The sequence below is a fragment of the Staurois parvus genome, unplaced genomic scaffold (genome assembly GCF_062004578.1).
Source record: "Staurois parvus isolate SC_StPar_1 unplaced genomic scaffold, SC_StPar_1.0 ptg001192l, whole genome shotgun sequence".
Taxonomy (NCBI): Eukaryota; Metazoa; Chordata; class Amphibia; order Anura; family Ranidae; genus Staurois; species Staurois parvus.
In genome coordinates, this window is record NW_028318988.1 from 4,371,428 (window position 1) to 4,394,387 (window position 22,960).

General features: G+C 41.2%; 1 protein-coding gene across 1 annotated transcript; it reads left to right on the forward strand.

Moving 5' to 3' along the window:
- The first annotated feature begins 751 nt into the window (after positions 1 to 751).
- Positions 752 to 16,688, forward strand: LOC149438456 (olfactory receptor 6N1-like). The gene is made up of 2 exons (XM_089659964.1): positions 752 to 784; positions 15,708 to 16,688. Exons 1-2 carry the CDS (start codon positions 752 to 754, stop codon positions 16,686 to 16,688), a joined length of 1,014 nt encoding a protein of 337 aa, XP_089516090.1.
- Positions 16,689 to 22,960: the final 6,272 nt, after the last annotated feature.

The following is a 22,960-nucleotide window of genomic DNA, read 5'->3' on the forward strand; positions in this document are numbered from 1 at the left end:
TTGCACAATATAGTCCTCCACAGGCTGCCGACCCTGTTGTAGAGCATGGAGGGTGGACTCAGCAGTGGAGGTCCTCTAGGGATCATCATAAAGGGCAGCCATGGCTTCACAAAATGTGATCACTGAGTTGAGTGCTGGGTTCTTTTGTCCTAGTAGGCTGTGTGCCCATGACTGAGGTTCATCAGACAAAAAGAAGATAATGAACCCAACCTTGACCATCTCAAATGAAAAAGTCCTTGGTTGCAGAGCAAAATACAGCTCACAAGCATTTTTAAAGGCTCTGAATTTACTTTGGTCCTTGAGGAATCGTTCAGGAGTGGGGACCCTGGGCTCCGGAGGCGGTAACACCACAGCAGGTGTAGCAGCAGGAGGCGAACTGGCAGGTGTGACTATAGGGTTAGAACTGACAGAAGTATTCTGGTCTGCAGAAGTCACAGAAGTAGTGAGGGAGTGAAGACGTCCTTCCAGCTGAAAGTATCCTTCCAGCAGATCTTTAACTGCTTGTATAAGTGCCATCATCTGTTGGCACAGGGCCTCTAATGCGGAAGCGCCTCTCTCGGCCTCATACATAGTGGCTGGTTGATACTATCACGTACCTGGTGATGGAGGCCAATAGGGAGAGGGCTTCCATTGCGGCTAAGTTCCAGACTCCTCTGGATATGGGACAGCAGGAGTTGGGCCCAAAGTAGCACAGGTCACCTGTAGGAGTGCTGGTCAAAGGTACACCCAGGAGCACAGCTGATGCACTGGAATGGAGTCTGCAGACAGGTTGCGCCTGTGTGAGGTATGCAAGCCTTCAGGGAAACAGAGGACCACAGGATAGTCGATTCAAAGCCAAGGTCAAGTGCCAGTTGGAGATTGGAGCAGACGTAGTCAGTAGAATAGCCGGGGTCATACACAGAGGAACGGGAGAGAATATCCGTTAGCCAAGCAGAGAAGACAGGTCCATGAGCAAACCGGGTTGGTAACCGGAAATTGCTATAGCAAAGGAACACAGACAATGGTACTGGGGAGGCAGAGATCAACCAGCAACTTGAGGGAGTGATGAGCCTCCTTATGAAGGCCGTCTGGCGCCAAACTGAGCCAATGCGTGCGCAGCTATGCACCATTGCGCATGCGTGTTCCGGCTCGCGTCCGTGCGTCAATGCGCATGGATCTTCACCAACATGCACTTCTGCGGCCATGCAGGGTACTGGCAGGAGTGCGAGATCTCCTAGAACTTCAGCTGTGGACAGAACCCTGACAGGGTGCAAGTTGGTTTGAGAAAACACTGTTGCCTGGCTGTGCAGAGAGAGGCTTAGGGATGTCCACAACATAGTGGCCCTCACAAGGGTAGGGCTGCATGCTAAAGAAAGAAAACTAAATATATTTGTTAAGGAATTATGATCATCAATGAATACATCCTTTAAAAAAAGAATGCTTTGAAGGTTTCTAAAGAATATACTGTACATTAAAATGTATATTTATAAAAAATATAAATAAATAAATATAAATAGGTAAAAAAATTAATAAATACATACATATTTTGTGTCTATGGATAGTTAGATTAACTCTCTGCAGGGCAAGGCATATGGGAGAGTTATTGTTTAATCAAATAATAAATAATTATAACCACCAAAACAACAACAACTTTAATGGCAACAGTAGTTAATCATTCCTTGGAGGATTCTAATTGGCTTTAGACTCCCTGTTTGTGTTATGACCAGGGGTTTATATAAAAGCTAATCACAGCGTAGTTTAATTACTAGTAAGCAAAAATGAAGGAAAAGCCATGCTACACATATGTAGCCAATTACTAAACAACATTTAAACCAAGCGTGCAAAATTCAGTTTGTTTCATTCATTTTTATAGAAGATCAAAATATTAACATTTCAATTCTTGCCAAAAGTTTTCTTTTATTATTTGTCATGGGAGCTGACCTATGGAAGGTAAGTTTGATATATTGATTATTTTGTTAAAATCTTTGTGTTTATGAAAAATATTATTTTGAACTAAAAAAAAAAAACGGTAAAAAAAATTGACATTTTAAATAGATTTTGTGCTAGGTAAATATGAAATTATAGTTTTTGTTTTTACTTTCTTTTCTTTTTAAATGCAATTAAAAAAATAATAATAAAAGTCATGCAGTGCAAAAACATAAAACAAAAGATAAAACAAGAAACATAATGAATACCAAATTAAAAAAGGAAAAAGCACCATTTACAAAAAAACACCAAAGTGTCAGCAGCATATCCCACCCAAAATAAATTTTGGCAACAATAATCCTAATTAAAAAGGTATGCGCTAATAACAAAATTATACAAAGGTGTATATCATCATCCAAAAAAAAACATTTAGTGTTTTAAATAAATAATTATAGTGTCCAAACATAAATTAGTGTCCAAAAAAAAAATATATATATATATATATTAGTGTCCAAAAAATCTTCAATGACTTGAACCAATTGTGAAAAATCCACCACCAAAGGTACCGCCCCTTGATGACGTCGGTGTGACGAAACCGGTTGGGAGTGGCCTACTCGATGTGGACGTTAGAGAGCCTTGCTGTTCTGTGCTGTATGGGAGAGATCCGCGGTGACCGTTAACTGTATCTCAACCCTTTTTTGTGATTGAAGCTGGTGTCTGTTGGACACCTTGTTTGTGAGTTTCCTTATACCTTTTTTATTAAAGAGATAAATGAAAAAAACGTATTGCACCATTATGTTCTATTTTTTGTCCCTGAGTGTACTGCATGCTCTCATGGAGGTATGAGAGAGTGGAGAAGTTCATCATAAGAGCTTGGGCTGCAAAGTTGTTTGTCTGTGATTATTATTATCTGGAAGTATCTGAAACATCACCATATCTAATTGGACATCGGGGTCATTGCTCCCAGAGCACAAGCGCTGTTGCTGGTTTATAATCTGACCAGCCATTAGCTCTGGTGAGTTCATTTAATCTCCTTTGGTGGTGGATTTTTCACAATTGGTTCAAGTCACTGAAGATCTATATATATTTTTTTTTTGGACACTAATATATATATATATATATTTTTTTTTTTTTTTTGGACACTAATTTATGTTTGGACACTATAATTATTTATTTAAAACACTAAATGTTTTTTTTTTTTGGATGATGATATACACCTTTGTATAATTTTGTTATTAGCGCATACCTTTTTAATTAAGAAACATAATGAACCTAAAATAATGTTGAAAGTTTAGGGCAGAAAATTTAAAGCATGAGGCAAATTTGATTAAAAAAGAACAATTCTCTTCTCGTTACATACAATATATTGAAAACATGTTAAGAAACTATAATAAATGGCATATTTTGTTAAATGTATTATATTATACTTTAACCCCCTGGGGACTGAGGATAAAACAAATTTTAATGCCTGAACGCAAATTTGGAATTTTGACACATTTATCACAACTACTTAGTGTATCCAAGTGGATTATACCTTGTTTTTTTTTCAGGACAAATGGTAAAATATAAAATCAGAAATAGTGTTGTGCTCCACTACCAATTGCAAAAAATGTGAATAAATAGATATTAACCTCTTGCCGCCCAGCCACTGCATTAAAACGGTGGCAGGGCGGCACGGCTGCGCAAAAGCACATTTTAAAACGTGCACCGCGCTCCCGAGGTTTTCGCGGGCAGGGGCGCGCGCCCGTGCTACCGCCAACCCACGGGTGTCAAGATTTGATCCCGGAGGGATCAATCCTCCGGTTTCAGCCAGTGATGTCCGGCTGAAATCAGATGATTGGTCCCTGTCCTATCCTGTCCTGTGTTGACATTTACACAGGACAGGATATGATGTCATTCTTCTCTGCCTGGGCACATTCGGTCCCAGACAGAGAAGAAGACAGAAGAAATGTGAGTACAAAAGCACTACACATTCAGTTAGAACACACCCAGGACACATTTAACCCCCTGATCGCCCCCCCAGTTAACACCTTCACTACCCTGTCACCAGTGTCATTGATCAGTGAACAGATTTTTACTGATCACTGTATCAGTGTCGCTGGCGACTTCCAATAGTGTTAGCGCCCCTCCCAGATAGCGCCCAGATAGCGCCAGTTTGCCCGCTAGTACACCAGTAATCCTGTTTAACCCCTTGATCGCCCCCCCTAACTTTGAGTTTACGATATATTTTTTATAGCTGAAAATATTGTTTTTATTTCAAAATTTTGTGGGTTTTTTTGTTTATAGTGCAAAAAATAAAAAGCGCACAGGTGATAAAATACCACCAAAAGAAAGCTCTATTTGTGAGAAAAAAAGGACATACATTTTTTTGAGTACAGCATTGCATGACCGCGCAATTATCATTTGAATTAGTGCAGCGCTGTATAGCAAAAAAAGGCATACATTACAGTATCTATACCATAGTTTGTAGACGCTATAACATGCACACAAAGCAATCAATGTACAATTACTGGGATTTTTTTTTACCAAAAACATGTAGCAGAATACATTTTGGCTTAAATTTATGACTAACTTTGAGTTTACGATATATTTTTTATAGCTGAAAGTAGAAAATATTGGGTTTTTTTTTTCAAAATTTTCGTGTTTTTTTTGTTTATAGCGCAAAAAATAAAAAGCACACAGGTGATAAAATACCACCAAAAGAAATCTCTATTTGTGTGAAAAAAAGGACGTAAATTTTGTTTGGGTGCAGCATTGCATGACCGCGCAATTATCATTTGAATTAGTACAGCGCCAAACAGCAAAAAAAGGCCTGGTCATTAAGGGGGGTAAATCCTCAGGAGATCAAGTGGTTAAATAAATAATAGTCCAGCATCAAAAGAATATATATCAATATCACTGCAATTATATTACTGCTGCAAATATTTCTTTATTAAGTCTGTGACTTTGACACTTCTAGTGCTGTGATAGGAGATAATAACCGTGCAGTCCACCAATCATAAAAAATATTATGCACCTTCCCTGGTTGTGCTCTCACCTGGTGTATATGACCAAACCGTTTAGTGAGGTCATAAAAAGCTTGTGTCCCTTTAATTGGACTTAGTGGTAAATGGATAGGATTATCCCTCTTTCCCTGGGATGGATGGATGAATGTAGTGTTCCCTCTTCCCAGCAGGGGGTCTCCTCCCTTCCTTAGGGATTTTTCTCCATAGGTGTAATGGCCATGAAATGTAAGAAAAGAATATAGTGCCTTATCCTCTTCAAAATGTAATTTATTAAATAAAGTATTGCACTCACATGTATGACAAGTTAAAAATGCTTTAAAATGTTGAAATTTGAATCCACAGTAAAGTTTTCCAATATTGCTGAATACTTGCTGTATGTTGCTTTAAGCATCGTGACGTCACACATTCACAATTGTAAAGAGGATAAGGCACTATATTCTTTTATTACATTTCATGGCCATTACACCTGTGAAGAGAAAAATCCAGAAGGAAGCAAGGAGACCCCCTAGTAGGAAGAGGGAACTCTCCATCCATCCATCTATCTAGCCATCCATCCCAGGGAAATAGTGGTAAATGGATAGGATTATCACTAAGTCTAATTAAAGGGTCACAAGCTTTTATGACCTCACTAAACGGTTTGGTCATATACACCAGGTGAGAGCACAACCGGGGAAGGTGCATAATATTTTTCACGATTGGTGGACTGCACGGTTATTATCTCCTATCACAGCACTAGAAGAAGTGTCAAAGTCACAGACTTAATAAGGACATGTTTGCAGCAGTAATATAATTGCAGTTATATTGATATATATTGTTTTGATGCTGGACTATTATTTATTTAATATTTATTTATTCACATTTTTTGCACTTGGTAGTGGAGCGCGACACTATTTCTGATTTTATTCCTTATGACACAATGGTATGAGTATGTGTAGAGTGTAAGCGAACCACATTCTTTCACAGTTTTTACACACATTTTAAATTTTATTTTCACTATTGTATTGGTTTACCACAATTTTAGTATCATTTATAGTATTTAATCATTTACATATTTATTAGCACTTTATATACACCATAGCAGCTCACAAGACCTCACACTTTAGTATTACATGGTAAAAATATATCCCCTGATTTTTTTTATTATTAAAGGAAAACTGGCCCCAAATTGTAACAGCAGCCCACCAAGTGGTAGGCCACAAAAAAGAGAGAGCGGGGTCAGCGCATGCTGAAGCGCACAGTGCACAAAAGTCACCAACTGTCTGCAGAGTCAATAGATGAAGACTTGGCTTTGGGTTTAATACGGCTTTAACAAAAGCCTGGTGTCCAAATAAACACAGCACTACAACATTGTATAACAATCTTTTCCTATAACCCCAAAAAATTCTTCAAATATATTAACCACTTGCCCTCCTGAGGATTTACCCCCCTTAATGACCAGGCCTCATTTTGCTACTCAGCGCTGGACTAATTCAACTGATAATTGCGCGGTCATGCAATGCTGCACCCGAACAAAATTTATGTCCTTCTTTTCACGCAAATAGAGCTTTCTTTCAGTGGTATTTGATCACCTGTGCGTTTTTTATTTTTCATGCTATAAACAAAAAATTACCAAAAATTTTGAAGAAAAACTATATTTTTTACTTTCAGCTATAATAAATATATAGTAAACTCAAAGTTAGTTATAAATTTAGGCCAAAATGTATTCTGCTCCATGTTTTTGGTAAAAAAAATCCCAATAAGCGTCTACAAACTATACTTTAGATACTGCAATTTACGCCTTTTTGCTATATAGCGTTGCATTAGTTTAACTGACAATTGCGCGGTCATTCAATATGGTACATAAATTAAATTTATGTCCTTTTTTTCTTATAGAGCTTTCTTTTGGTGGTATTTGATCACCTGTGCACTTTTTATTTTTGGCGCTATAAACAAAAATTTTTGAGAATAAAATAGTTTTGAAAAAAACTATATTTTCTCGTTTCTCTCATAAAAAATATCCAAAAAAAACTAAAATGTCATCATAAATGTAGGCCAAAATGTATTCTGCTATGTGTTTTTGGTTAAAAAAATCCCAAAAAGTGTATATTTATTGCTTTTTGTGAAAGTTATAGTGTCTACAAACTATGGTATAGATAATTTGAAATTTACACAGCTTTTACTTTCTGACTGCCCATCACATTTCTTGAGGTGCTAAAATACCAGGATAGTACAAACTCCCCCAAATGACTCCTTTTCAGAAAGTAGACACCCTAAGCTATCTGCTGAGAGGCATATTGAGGTCATGGAAGCCACATACAGGAGCCTGAAATCCAATGACAACGTTGAAAGCCTAAAGGTTCACTTCCTCACTACCTATCACAGTTTTGAAGGCCCTGAAATGCCAGGAGAGCACCAACCCCCCCCCCCCCTCATGACCCCTTTTTGGAAAGTAGATACCTCAAGGAATTTAAAAAGAGGCATGGTGAGTATTTTACAGATCTCATTTTTTCTCACAAGGTTTTGAAATATAAATAAAGAAAAGAAAAAATATGTTTTTGTTTTTTTTCCTTCATTTTACAAAAACTTGTGGCAACAAACGAGATCTGCAAAATACTAACCATGGTTCTTATTAAATTTCGTGGGGTGTCTATTTTCCAAAAAGTGGTCATTTGGGGAGGGTTTGGTGCTATCCTGGCATTTCAGAACCTCCGAATCTGTGATAGGTAGTCAGGAAGTGTAATGAGGAAATAAAGCCCTTTTAAAAGCCTGAAGGTGCTTATTGGATTTTGGGGTCCTATACTTGGTATCAGAGCCTGGGTCCAAACCTGGGCTTTCTGTTGGGAGTGGCAATGTTTCTTCCTGCTGAGCCACCTGGAGCTCCCTTGACAATTATTTGGATGATCCTACCTTGACCTTGTTTATCATGAACCTTGAACCCCTTGTTCCTCCCATGAACTTCCTGATATAAACCATGTCTATGCACTTTCTGTTTGCCAGATTATTGTGCTCTCCAGCCAGTATCGTGCTCCTTATCGTCTGTTATTATCCATGTTTTGCTATCACTCGTTATTGACCCTTGGCTTGTTGTCGACTACACTTCTGCATGATCCCAACCTGCCACTGCTCATTACCGACCTTGGCTTGTTTACTGACCACGCTTCCGTTTGATCCTTACCTGTTTATACGCTACTGGACCTCGCTTGCTCACCTCCCGGTGGGGTGATCCTGAGGACCGCGACCTGGTGCTTACACGCAGCCAAATCCATCTCCACCATTAGGAGCTCTGGTGAACACTGGTAGGTACTTAGACTCCACACCTCGGGTGATCCCACCATTCCACCACGATGACCTGCCTGTGTACCTATCCTGCTGGTTTCAGGTAAGCCTTTCCACTGCTATAGCAACTGGTCTTTGAGCCTGACCCCTGATCGCGACACTTGACTAGACTGCCAAAACGTCTCTCACATGTGGTATCCCCATAATCGGGAAAAGTAGCAGAATGTATTTTGGGGAGTAATTCCACATATACCCATGGCATGTGTGAGCAATAAATCATTTAAGTGACCATTTTGTGTAAAAGAAAAAAAAATTTTTTGTTTGTCATCTTCCAAAAACTTGTGGTAAAAAAATACATTCTTCTATTGATTCAACATGCCTCTCAGCAAATAGTTTGGGGTGTCTATTTTCCAAAAAGGGGTTATTTTTGGGGGCGGGGGCATTTTATGCCCAGCATTAGAAGTTTATGCCACACATCACTCACTCTTCAAACTACCTGAAGACCAAGCCTTTTCTGACACTTTTTGTTCGAATGAAAAAAAATCAGTATTTTTTGCTAGGAAATTAATTTAAATCCCAAACATTATATATTTTTTAAACCAAACACCCTAGTGAATAAAATGGTGGGTGTTGCAATTTTTTATCTCAAATAGTACTCGCGCAGCGATTTTTCAAAGCAATTTGAAAATTAAAAACAAACTTTTTACTTTTAATGCACAAAAAACACAAAATATTGGCCAATTATTTGGTAAAATATAAAAGATGATGGTATGCCGAGTAAATAAATACCAAACATGACATAAAACTGCACATGCCCCGTGCAATGGCGACAAACTGCATATGTTTTTAATATCCATAGGCAACATTTTAAAAGCCTTTACAAGCTACCATTTTAGATTTACAGAGGTGGTCTAGTGTTAGAATTACTGCCCTTGATCTGACGTTCGTGACGATACCTCACATGCATGGTGCAACCGCTGTTTCCATACTGGCACAGGGTCAACGCTCACGAACGCAGGTGCACGCGTGCAAGGGGGGGCGAGGGTACTTTCTTTTTAAGTTATTTTGATTTTTTTTTTATTATTTTTACACTGTCCCCTTCATTTTCTTTTTATCCCTTTTAATGCTATCACAGGGAAAGTAAATATCCTCTATAACTTCAATGGGCCTTTTCATATATTGTTTTTTGAGAAATTTGGGGTCTATCAGACTTTAAATATCTCCTCTGCCCTTACCTTATCTAATCAAACCAAAATCGATGTGATCAGATGCTTTCCCAATGTACAAATGGTGCTGTTTATATCGTGCAAAACTGAAGTGATGAAATGCTCGTAGCTTCCGATTTCTTAGGCTATAGAGATGATTGGCACTATTCTGGTCTCCAATCAGCTCTATGGTCAGCGGGCAGAAACACCGGCTGCATTCTCAAGTTCTTACGATTGCACGGGACTGCCCGAGAAGGCCGTGGAAGGCAGCGGGGGGAGGGGGGGCATTGTCTCCCGCTGCTTGTAATTAGCCAGTAGGATTGCTTTTACATGAAAGCCGATTGCCAGCTGAAAAAAATTATACCAGGATAAAGCCTGCAGCTGTAGGCATCATCCTGGTATAACCATTCAAAGTCCAGTGATGTACCAGTACTTCGCTGGTCCTTGTTGGGTATATATGATATGTTCTTTTTTTTTTTTTTTTAGTATGCAGCCTGTGGGCTGAATGAAAAAACAGAAGAAATTTCTGCCATAAAAAGTGTGTGGTATGCCCACCATTAGAATATACCGCCCTTCATCCACCCATTTCTAATGTTGGGCAAACACGAAATGTTATTTTTAAAAAAAGAAATGTGGGCACACATTAGGCAACACGGTGCCACATGCGCCAGTTCCAAGATGTCTAAATAGTGGCACGCTTGAATAAAAATTGTCCACGTATAAGTGGTACCCCATATGGAAAAAGGATGACATCAAGTCCCAAACTATCTTGCCACTGCTCCCCATGTAGTCTGGGCATCCGGGGGGCTGCATGTGACTATCTTTTCCCTCGTAAATCCGAAACTTATAAGTATAGCCTGTTGCCCTCTCACAAGTCTTCTACATCTTGACCCCATATCTGGCACGCTTGCAGGGGAGAAATTGTTTGAATGCAAGGCAGCCAGAAAAATTAATGAGGGACTCATCAACGCAGATGTTTTGCTGGGGAGTATAGACATCTGCAAATTTTTGGTTAAGAGGATTTAAGAGGGGCTTAATTTTGTGGAGCCGGTCAAATTTAGAGTCACCCCGAGGATGACAAAGTGTGTTGTCGTTGAAATACATAAAACACATTATACTCTCATATCAATGCCTAGCCATGGCAGCAGAGAACACGGGCATATGATGAATCGGGTCTGTGGACCAATACAAACACAATTAATTTTTTTTAGTAATGCCCATGTTGAGGTTTAGGTCCAAAAAAAATTTCAATTTGGAAACCATAATGAGTTTCCATGTGAATGGTCTGGCAAGGTTTGAATTTGGGTTGCCGGTGATAAATTGTTGTGCATATAAATTGCTTTGATCCACAATCAATGCATACAGATCTTTCATGAAAAACAGCTCCAAAAAATCAAGGGGAGTAGTTAAATTTGCTATTTCCACGTGAATTCCAAGTTGCGCAGTGAATGGGGGAAGTATGAGTGCTGCAGAATTTGTGGGCTGCCAATCGGGATTTGCAAGCACATCTGGAAGGATACTAGGGGCTCTATGGGCCTGTGTGTGAATTCTTGGTGGTTGCGGGACAATACTTGTGCTCGCCACTGCACCAGCTTGTACTGCACTTATGGGACTCGCCACGTCACCAAGTGATACTGCAGTGCTGGTATTATTATTATTATTATACAGGATTTATAAAGCACCAATAGTTTGCTCAGCGCTTTACAATATAACGGGAGACAATACAGCAACAATACAGTTCAATACAAGAGGGTAAGGAGGGCCCTGATCCTTGGAGCTTACAATCTAGGAGGTATGTGAAAAACCAGGATATACTAGGCCACTGGTGCTTGCCAGTTCACCAAAAGGTAGCGCGGCAATAGTACTGGCACTCTGCTGCATATGAGAGTCATCAAAATTTACCGGCAAGTGTTAACAAATCAGGGCTGATTCTGCAAACACTGCGGTTTTGTGTGCAATGTATCAAGTGACAGTGACCTACTGACACTGCACTTGCTGGGGGAGAAGGGGGGGTAAGCGTAGGGGCTAAACGCAGGTGTTGGCAGGTGCCAGGGCTGATCTTGCTAACGCTGCATTTTTGGGAATGCTATACTAATGTGAACGCTGGTATAGTGCTGATCTGATCAAAAGATATTGATCCGTTCAGACACTATACTAGCAATGGAGGTTTATTGTGTATGCGCATCTTTCTGGCAATCAAGGGGTTAAATGTGATGACTGGTGTACTGATGAGCAATCTGACGCTATCTGGGAGGGGCGTGAAAACCACGGGAGCGCAAATTGCATATATATATGTGATTTTGTGCACCTGTGCCTCCCTGTAGCAGTGTTTATGCTATAGGGCGGTCAGGGAGCGGTTACATAAGCGGTTTGTGTTATGGCGCTGCATCACTTTAACTGACAATTGCATGGTCATGCAATGCTACACCCAAATTAAATTTACAACCTTTTTTCCACATGAATTGAGCTTTCTTTAGGTGATATTTGATCGCCTGTGAGTTTTTTTTATTTTTTGAGCTAGAAAAAAAAACAATATTTTGAACTTTTTGCTATAAAACATGTCCAGTAAAAAAATTTAAAAATCAAATTTCGGCATAAATTTTGGCCAAAATGTATTCTGCGACTTGTCTTTGCTAAAAAAATCCTAATACATGTAAATTAATTGGTATACGTGAAAGTTATAGTGTTTACAAATGGCGATATAGATACTGGATTTTTTTTTGTATACTAATAATAGTGGCGATTAGCGACTTATGGCAGCAATCAGCGATTTATGGCGGCGATTAGCAACTTATGGCGGGACTGCGGCGGACATTCTGACACTGAGGGGACTGACTTGGGGTCACTGGCATCCCTAGTGACACCAATACAGTGATCAGTGCAAAAAAAACCCACTGGCACTGTACTAATGGCACTGGGGAGGAAGGGATTAACATTGGGAGGCAATGAAAGGGTTAACTGTGTGAGGGGAGTGTTTTACTAGGGGGTGGGGGGTGTACTTCTCTGTTGCACACTGCTCCAGAAGGCTGTGCTGAAAACTGACAGGGAGGAGAGCTCCATTGAAAACAATGCAGCCTTCCTCAGTATCAGTGTTTGCCAGCAATCACTGGAGCATGCGTCCCCTACCCTGAAATGCAGGATCACGTTTATATTTGTGATCCTGCGCACAGGGGCCCCTTGTAGCAGTATATGTACTGCAGGAGGTCCCCTAGTGGTTAATAGTAGAAAGATTCTAGAAGCAGTAGGTGGGGAGTGAGGATGAGCTGGTCTGCACTCTCGGGATCCTGACCAATCCTCAAGCATGTGGCTTGGCATGATGCCAGGAAAGCCCTTAAAAGTGGCTTAGATGCAGGACCCTGGGAGGGGGCCCAGTGGGGAAGGGTCTAGCTACAGGCAGGGTGCTGGAAAGGAGGATCTCTCAGCATCATCATCCCCCAGAGCAAGGACCACCTGTAGAGCCAGAAAAGGAGCTAGCCCAGTAGAAGGCCTGAAGGCAGCCACCTACCTAAATCTGCACTCAGGACTGAGACTGAGGCAGTAGCCCTACACCCCCTAGGCCAAACAAGGGAAAAAAAGCATTCTGGTGGCAAACCCAATTAGCTCCTTACCTGGGACTGTTTCATTTAAAGTGGCAGGCACTGGATTCCCTTGCCCAGGGATTCCCTCAGGCAACTGTGTAAGAAGAGGATTATCTGTTGTCTGCGGAGGTACACCTGGAGAGGCTAGAGTGCTCTCCAAGCAGAAGTTCTACTGTGTAAAGACTTGTACATACTGTAGTTGCTAAGGAGTTTGTCCTCAGTTGCAGTTCCACTGGGCATCCTGTACACCCCTTACCCCATCCAAGTTCAACACCCCTTAATAAAACATAAAAAGCCAAGCTCAAGGACTGTTTACTGTCTCTGAATGCAAGTCTGTGGAAAACTGCGTGTTGCCTGGCTGTGCAGGACTACAGGGGGACCCAAATCTCTAGCGACTCCTAAGGGGGTAGTGCTACATATACTAATGCTGGAAAGGCTATTGTTTGAGCAATTAGATCAAGGGTCTTGAATTAAAATTCATGTAGGCCCAGTCAGTAACATTTTCTTCTGGCAGAGGTCTCATGTTGCTCTATAACACATCACAGTCCCCCTGTACATCACAGCTCCCCCTGTACATCACAGCTCCCCCTGTACATCACAGCTCCCCCTGTACATCACAGCTCAGTGTCTTTAACCACCTCCCGCCCGCCATATAGTAATATGACGGGCGCAAGGTGGTTCTCTTGTTCTGGAAGGACGTCATATGACGTCCTCCGATTCTAAGCGCGCATGCGTGGCTCCGGGAGCACACAGCACGGCGATCGGCGGTGCGCTGTGTACCTCGGACACAGCGGATCACCGATCAATGGAAAGAGTCGAAGATGTCGGCTCGGTCATGTGATCAGCTGTGTTCAATCACAGCTGATCACATGTAAACAGGGAAATGCCGGTTATCGGCATTTCTCTCCTCACACTGACAGCTCGAGAGGAGAGCCAGTAATCGGCATTCCTCAGAGGGGACATGTACACTGATCATCAGTGTGCCCTGATGATCTGTGTAGCCCCAGCAGTGCCAGCTGTCAGTGCTCATCCATGCCACCTGCCAGTGCACATCAATGCCAAATATCAGTGCCCATCTGAGCTGCCTTTCAGTGTCGCTTATCAGTGCTGCCAGTCAGTGCCACCTATCAGTGCTGCCTATCAGTGTGCATCTGTGCTGCCTATCAGTGCTGCCTATCAGTGCCATATATGAGTGCTGCATTTCAGTGCCCATCAGTGATGCCTGTCAATGCCCATCAGTGCCACCTACCAGTGCCTCCTCATCAGTGCCCATCAGTGCCACCTATCAGTGTCCATCAGTGCAGCCTATCAGTGCCCATCACTGCAGCCTCATTAGCGCACATCAGTGAAGGAGAAAATCAATTATTTACAAAATTTTATAACAAAAACTAAGAATTTTTTTTTTCAAAATTTTCTGAGGTTTTTGGTTTGTCTAAGAAAAAATAAAAACCAAGAGGTGATTAAATACCACCAAAATAAAAATGATACAAATTTCATATGGGTACAGTGTTGCATGACCGCGCAATTGTCATTCAAAGTGTGACAGTGCTGAAATTGGCCTGGGCAGGAAGGGGGTATAAGTGCCCTGTAGGTTAGTGGATAACCTCTCCTTCCCCTCATAGCCCCCTTTACATCACAACCCTCGTTAACATCACAGTCCCTTCTTTACATCAGTGACCACAATCTCCCATTACTTTTACATCACAGACCCCCTTCATATCACAGCCTCACCCCCTTTACAGTAGTACTACACAGTCCTCAGCTCCCTTTCACATCACAGATCCCCTTTACATTGGAGTCCCCTACATATCACTGTGCCCCTTCATATCACAGTTTACCTTTTACATTGTATTCTCCTTCACATCACAGTGCCCCATTACTTTGCCGTACCCTTTATAACACAGCACCCCTTTATAACACAGCACCCCTTTATAACACAACACCCCTTTATAACACAGCACCCCTTTATAACACAACACCCCTTTATAACACAGCACTTCTTTATAACACAACACCCCTTTATAACACAGCACCCCTTTATAACACAGCACCCCTCTATAACACAGTGCCTCTCACATCAGAGTGCCCATTTATATTATAGTGCCCCTTTCAATGCAAGCATCCCCAGCCTCACAGTTCTACCTTCAGCAGGGCAGAGACAGTTATCTGCTTGGGATATCCTCTCCTGGGTCTCCCACCTATCATCCTCACAGCAGGGCAGGGGGCGAGAGGTGCTGCAGATCTGGATGGAGGACAGGAGCTACACAACTCATTATGTTACCAATCAGGTGATTACAGCTTGTTAGTTTGAAAAGACTCTCCCTCTCTGTGCAGATCTGCAGCACCTCCCACCCCCTGCCCTACTCTAAGGATTAAATCAGTGGCCATTCGGGGGACCCAGGAGAAGACACCCAGCTGCTAAGTGACCTGGACAGGACCGTCACTTGGTCTGGGTCCAGACCACGGTCCGCCATCTATTGATCCCTGAATTAGATATTTTGTACCGTTTGCTAGTTTTCACTAACAGGCGCCTGCTGCATCTGCTGGTACCCAGCCACTGAGCCCACACATATTTTAGATTAAGATATCATCCAGGAGGATTTAGCACTGTCCATACTGTAACTCTGCCAACCAATGTTGAAGCCCTAATGAAGGAGGATGCTTTGGCTCAAAACGTGTTTGTTACTGGTTATAGCGCTGAAGTTATTTGAGCAATAAAATAATATAATGAATTAATTGTATTTATTTATATGATCTAGGTCAATGAAGATTCCTTGCAGTCTGTTTCTTCCAATACAACTTGTATCCATGTGACAGAATTCATCTTTTTCGGAATTCCGAGCCTCCAGAATTACAACAATTTACTTTTTTGTGTATTTCTTTGTATCTACCTTTTCGCCCTCTCTGGCAATGGCTTTATCTTCTTCTTGGTCATCTTTGACCGGCATCTCCATACCCCAATGTATTTTTTTGTCGGCAATTTGTCCTTTATAGACATGACTTTCGCTTCAGTAACCATCCCGAAGATGTTGGCCAAGTTCCTGATGAACCTGGATACCATTTCCTACACTGCCTGCTTTGTACAGATGTATATTTTTCTGTCTTTGGGAGTGACAGAGTGTTATCTCCTGGCCGTAATGGCCTACGATCGCTACGTAGCTATATGCTCACCCTTACACTACCAAACCATCATGACAAGACAACTTTACATAATACTGTCAACGGCAGCCTGGTGTGGAGGCTTTGCTGCTCCAATTGTAGTCACCATTCTTGCCTTAAATGTACCTTACTGTGGTTCCAACATACTCCACAATTACTACTGTGATTTTACTCCGCTGCTCAATTTGGTTGGTGGCGACCAATACCTCCATACAGTACTTGGGTCTTTCAGTGGTGCCTTTGTCATTTTGTCAAGCTTTTCTGTAATTCTTATATCTTACACTAATATTATTTTAACAATCCTCAGGATCAGTTCCAAAGGAGGCCGGAAGAAAACCTTTTCTACCTGCGCCTCTCACTTTACAGTTGTCAGTGTATATTTCTTGCCACTTATGTTTGTGTACATTCGTCCAACAGGGAAATACTCATCTGTAGTGGATTCTTTGGTGTCCTTGGTATATTCAGTATTAACTCCTATAATGAATCCCATAATATACAGCATGAGAAACAAAGACGTTAAAATTGCTTTTCAGAGGAAAATAGGCTTCATCTGTACCAGAAGTAGTTTGGCCACAGAATAGAACGCATGTGATTAATGAATGAAGCCATTTATTAACTTGGATGAATTCAATGGACATTCTATAACAGTTTTGGCTCAATTTGTTCTTAATTTTATACAGATTTAGACTGATGTTTTTTTTAATATATATGCATTATTTATAATGTTTTAAGAGCTCCTGCTTCTGCTCAAGGCTATGAATTATATTCATCCTGCTGGCAGAAAGAGAGAAGGGAGCAGCGTCCCAAGTTACTCCAGAGACTTGGTTGTGTGTGAGGGGGTGAACACCGCTCAAACCAATCCCCAGAAGTCACAACAACATTGTGTGATGGATGGCCTCAGCTGCCGCTCCAGCCATGCCCACGGACGCGTTCCGTCCCACCCATAGGGGGCTTGGTGTGAAACGCATCAGAGGGCATGGCCGGAGCTGTGGCTGAGCCCATCCATCACACGGTGTCATTGCCTGACTCCTGGGGATTTGTGTATATATACATTATTATTGTGAAATGGGGGATATTTAGCTTTCATGGTAGATGCGTTTTTGAAGTTCACATCAGTCTGAACTATGTTTAACTACTTGTCCTCCTGAGGATTTACTCCCCTTCCTGACCAGGCCTTTTTTTTGCTATTCTGCGCTGCACTATTTCAGCTGGTAATTGAGTGGTCATGCAATGCTGTACCTTTTTTTCACACAAGTAGAGCTTTCTTTCAGTGGTATTTGATCACCTGTGTGCTTTATATTTTTTGCGCTATTAACCACTTGCCGCCCAGCCACTGTAGATATACTCGGCAGGGCGGCACTGGCAGGCAAAACCACAATTTAAAACGTGCGTTTTGTAAACAAATAGGGGGCGCGCGTGAGGCGCGCCGCCGCCCTATCTGTCCCGCCGATCACCGCTGCGGATGTCAGTCGCCGGGTCACAGCCGGTCCTTAGTGGCTGTTTCCCTGCGATCGGCGGTAAACAGTGACAGAGAGCACAGGTGCAGTAGCTGTGCTGTCTGTCACTTCCTTGTTAGCTCGAGGATGAGCTGATCGAGACAGAACAGTTTCTCGATCAGCCTTGTCCCGTCCAGTACACCCCCGTCCCCTAGTAAAACACTCCCCCTCACTCAGATAACCCTTCCCTGCAAAATAAAGTTAACCCCTTCCTCCCCAGTGCCATTAGTACAGTGTCAGTGTTTTTCTTTTTGCACTGATCACTGTATTAGTGTTTTTGGGGATGTCAGTGACCCCAAGTCAGTACCCCCCAATGTCAGAATGTCCGCCGCAGTCCCACAGTCCTGCCATAAGTCGCTGGTCGCTGCCATAAGTCGCTGATCGCCGCCATAAGTCACTGATCGCCGCCATTATTAGTATAAATAAAACCCTAAAAATCCCAGTATCTTTCCCGCCATTTGTAAACGCTATAACTTTCACGTAAACCAATTAATTTGCACGTATTGGTTTTTTTTTTAGCAAAGACATGTCGCAGAATGCATTTTGGCAGAAATTTATGACTAAATTTGATTTTTGCATTTTTTTTTACTGGACATGTTTTATAGCAAAAAGTCCAAAATATTGGGTTTTTTTTTTCAAAATTGTCAGCCTTTTTTTTTTAGATCAAATACCATCAAAAGAAAGCTCAATTTGTGGGGAAAAAAAGGATGTAAATTTCATTTATGTACCGTATTGCATGACCGCGCAATTGTCCGTTAAACTAGCGCAGCGCTGTATAGCAGAAAAATGGCGTAAGTTGCAGTATTTATACCATAGTTTGTAGACGCTATAACTTCCACACAAAGCAATCAATATACACTCATTGGGATTTTGTTTACCAAAAACATGGAGCAGAATACATTTTGGCCTAAATTTATAACTAACTTTGAGTTTACTATATATTTTTTATAGCTGAAAGTAAAAAATATTGTTTTTCTTCAAAATTTTTGGCCTTTTTTTGTTTATAGTGTGAAAAATAAAAAGTGCACAGATGATCAAATACCACCGAAAGAAAGCTCTATTTGTGTGAAAAAAGGACGTAAATTTCGTTTGGGTGCAGCATTGCATGACCGCGCAATTATCAGTTGAATTAGTGCAGTGCCGAGTAGCAAAAAGAGGCCTGGTCATTAAGGGGGGTAAATCTTCTGGAGCTCAAGTGGTTAATAAAAAAAGACCGAAAATTTGAAAAAAAAACCCTCGATATTTTCTCATTTCTGTCATAAAAAAATCCAAAAATCTGCCAAACTGTATTCTGCAACATGTCTTTTGTAAAAAAAAATCCCAATAAGTGTATATTGATTGCTTTGTGTGAAAGTTATAGCGTCTACAAACTATGGTATAGATAATGGAATTTACACAGCTTTTACTTTCTGACTGCCCATCACATTTCTTGAGGTGCTAAAATACCAGGACAGTACAAACACCCCCAAATGACCCCTTTTCAGAAAGTAGACACCCTAAGCTAGTTGAATGTTTTCAACTGAAAATACAATTATTAGTAATGTTTCCCCGGCAAATGAGGATCAGCTCCTCAGTGGAGAACAGCGATCTCGCCATGTCCAGATGTGGTCTGGAATTCCACAAAAGAACAATTCACAAAACTAAAAAATAGACTTGCAAATTACCACTAAACTCTCCTAACTACACTACCATCCACTAACACTCCCCACTACTACTTCCGGGTGTGTGCAAACATCCTTCCGCCAACGTCATGGCGTATTTCCGGTTTGACAGCTGCTCTAGCGCCTCCTCCAACAGCCATCTTGTGTTTATTTGTGTATCATAGCAATTTTACATGCGGCTCCATTGTGTATATGACATTTGCAAATGTATGTTTGCAGCTCTATTGTGGATTTGGCATTGGTGAATGTATGCTTGCAGCTATACTGTGTATATGACATTTGCGAATATATATTTGCCAGTAAAGGCCCAAAGTCAACATAAATTGGGGGCCCAATTTATTACTGTTAAGAGGATTGTAGAAAAATAGCTAGCTGCACATTGAACACGACCTATTCATTGGTACATAACATGGTCTTGTGGTGCAATAGGGGGCTTTTGGTTTATTTTGGACATACTTGCATATGTGCGCTCTAACAAGGAAGATTTGGGCATATTATATAGCTAGCAAAAATAAGTGTTAAGGGTGCTAGTACATTTCAGATACTTATATAGCGCTTTACATATAGATGTGGTAAATTCACATCAGTCCCTAACCCTCAAGGGGCGTACTAAGGGCCCTAACTTACATTCATACATATACTAGGGCCAATTTTGACAGGATCCAATTAACCTACCAGCATGTCTTTAGAGTGTGGGAGGAAACCGGAGTACCTGGAGGAAACAGGCACAGGGAGAACATGCAAACTCCAGGCAGGTGGTGCCGTGGCTGGGATTCAAACCAACGACCCTAGTACTGCCAAGGTGGAAGTGCTAACCATTTAGCCACTATGCAACATTCAACTAGAACATGAAATAATCCCCCCCAAAAAATACACAGTCCAAATGTTTATTGATCAAATACACATTCCACATTTATTTGGACAGCAACAAAAAGCTACATTCAATATCTTGGTAAAAAAAAAAAAAAAAAAAGCAGGATTGATGTTGCTAAAATAGAACGGTCCTGCTCATAAGAGCTTACAATCTAAAAGATTATACTTCTAATGAACTGTGCTTTCACAGGTTACAGACAGCAGGAAACAAACAGTTATTATGAATCACTTGGGCTTATTCACAAGACAAGCTGCAGATCGAAATATCAATATAAAAATACATACGTGCCAAAATAACACCTCCCACCTCCCCAAATCCCCCACACATACATTTCTCACCATGTTTGTCTGAAAACTGCATTTCATTCTAAATAAAGCAAATTTGGAAGAGCAGAGCAATGGATATATGTTAGGATTACAATGCAAAGATAATAAACACAATCATTGTACAATAACACACAAACACACCTTAGAAGGAAGAACATGCAAAACATTTACATCCAACATCAAAACACAGTGTGAGTGTGGCCTGGGGCAATTCACCACAATATCTCTTCCTCCCCAAACCACCACAGACAAGGAAATAATGTGCCTGTATAAGGCAAAAATCAGCCACAACTGCATCTCCTTATATAAGGTAGGCCACACCCACCACTGTCATTCATTTGGTCAGAGAAAGTGTTTGCACCTGATGAATCCTCTTCCCACCTGCGTTAGCCCTTGGTATACAGGCCCCACAAATCAGAGTCAGAAAGAAAGCCACAGTGACGTGTACCTATACAGCATACAACAGAACATTGAGCAGGGATGTGAAAGAGAACCCTATTGGCAATATTTCTTGGCCCTATGGGCACAATTCACTCCAGATTATCGCATGAGTTAAGGCAGTCACATGACCACATCTCGCATGCAATACTGAAAATGTCAATTCACTTTTGCTAGTATGCGGCATTTCCCATAAATCGGAAAAACACTCAGGAAATCAAACATAAAAAGGCCTTACACTTCCGTCACATCAAAGCCGATTTAGAAATTGTGTGACGTACAGTGAAGATGCTGATTTCCTTACGATTTGCAAGACATCTGACACAGATATCTATGCAAATCGTCAGAAAAGTAGTACATGTACTACTTTAGAAATCAGTGTGGGAAACGCACCCATGTGACTGCTCTAATAGCAGACAATAGGGTGCGACTTGGCATATGATTTGCAAGTCGCATGCCATGCAAATTGCATGCCAAGTCGCATCCAGGGTGCGCGATTTCAGGTGCAATTTGGGAATTGAAATTGTACCTAATATCCGATCTAATGAATGTGGATGTGAGTGTCTTAACGTAAGCGATTTGCTGCAGCACAATTTCAAAAGTAGTTCTCGTCTAACTTTTTCAGCATTTTGTAGTGATTTCACATATAGACTACAATAGAAATCGCAATGCAAAACACAATTGAAAACGCAATAACTCATTGGTAAATCTACAGAAAACAGTGAAATTGCCAACAAAAGCATAATTTAAAATCACATCTAGTGTGAACCAAGCAGGCAATTCAACAAAGGAAATAAATCTTTGAAGTCATGCGGTATCTGCATGCTCAGATAAGGGTCTGTTATGGATTTGGGGGGGGGGGGCTCCATGCCATTATTTAATTTTTTTTTTTTAATCCATTTCTTTCACTCACTCTTCTCATGGTTTAACAAACTTTCCCAAAAGGAGGTGGAGTGCAAACCAGCATTATCCAATCAATCATTAGTCCCGGCCCTTATCTCATCCCATCATTTGACATTCACATAAGGTGCTACTTTAAAGGTGTTTGAACAGACAAGGCCTCATTCTAATTCACATTCTAGGGATCATTTAAACAGAAAGCAAAGATGCTGCCACCAGCACATGTATGTTAGGGTAATCACACAGAGATCATGCAAATTCATTGCTGTGGTTGGGATTCAAACCAACAACCCTAGCGTTGTGAGACAGTAGTGCTAACCACTAATCCACGGAGCAGAGGTGGACTGACAACTCATGGGGCCCCTGGGCAATAGGGGATCATGGGGCCCCTGTGTCCTTGCCCAAACTCAAAAAAGCCTATGAAAAAGGTACCAGGGGCATCTCATGGGGCCCCCTACTGACCCCGGGCCCTCGGGCAGTGCCCGAGTTTCCAAATGGTCAGTCTGCCCCAGCTGTTGAACACTAATCCTGCCTGTATTTCTGTGGTGTGAATCAATCCTAAATCCCTGGGCAAGGTCAGTGTAACTAGCCAGATATCTTAAATGTGACACAAATGTTGTGCTATGTTGCCAATTCAGATGTATGTTGGTTCTATGTATCCCAATACAGAGGACTGCAATACTAATACAGGTGTACCTCGGTTTACCAACGCCTCGGTTAACGTAATTTTTGGTTTACAAATGAAAATCCATTGAAAATAATGCCTCGGTTTACACAATTGTTAATAATTTTTTTTGCAATACAAAGTGTAGGTCGGCGCTGATTTTCAAATGCAAATGCCAGCCTTTTTTTTTTCTTCACTATAGTTCACAAGTAGAGATGAGCGAATTATTCAAAAATTTGATTCGGCTGATTCGCCGAATTTGCGGAATAAATTTGATTCGAGGCGAATTTATTCGCTGCGAATTTAACTTATAAAAAGGGTTTCTAGGCTTCAGAGAGCCTTTATATTAGTGCAGAACACTGTACCTTTAATTTAAATGCCCTTGGAGTCTGCTGGGGAAGAGAAATAATACTGTCAGTCAGTATGACATGCAGATGAGTGCCGTCGATCTTAGAATCACCGCACACTTCACTCATTTGGGCAGTCACGGGGCC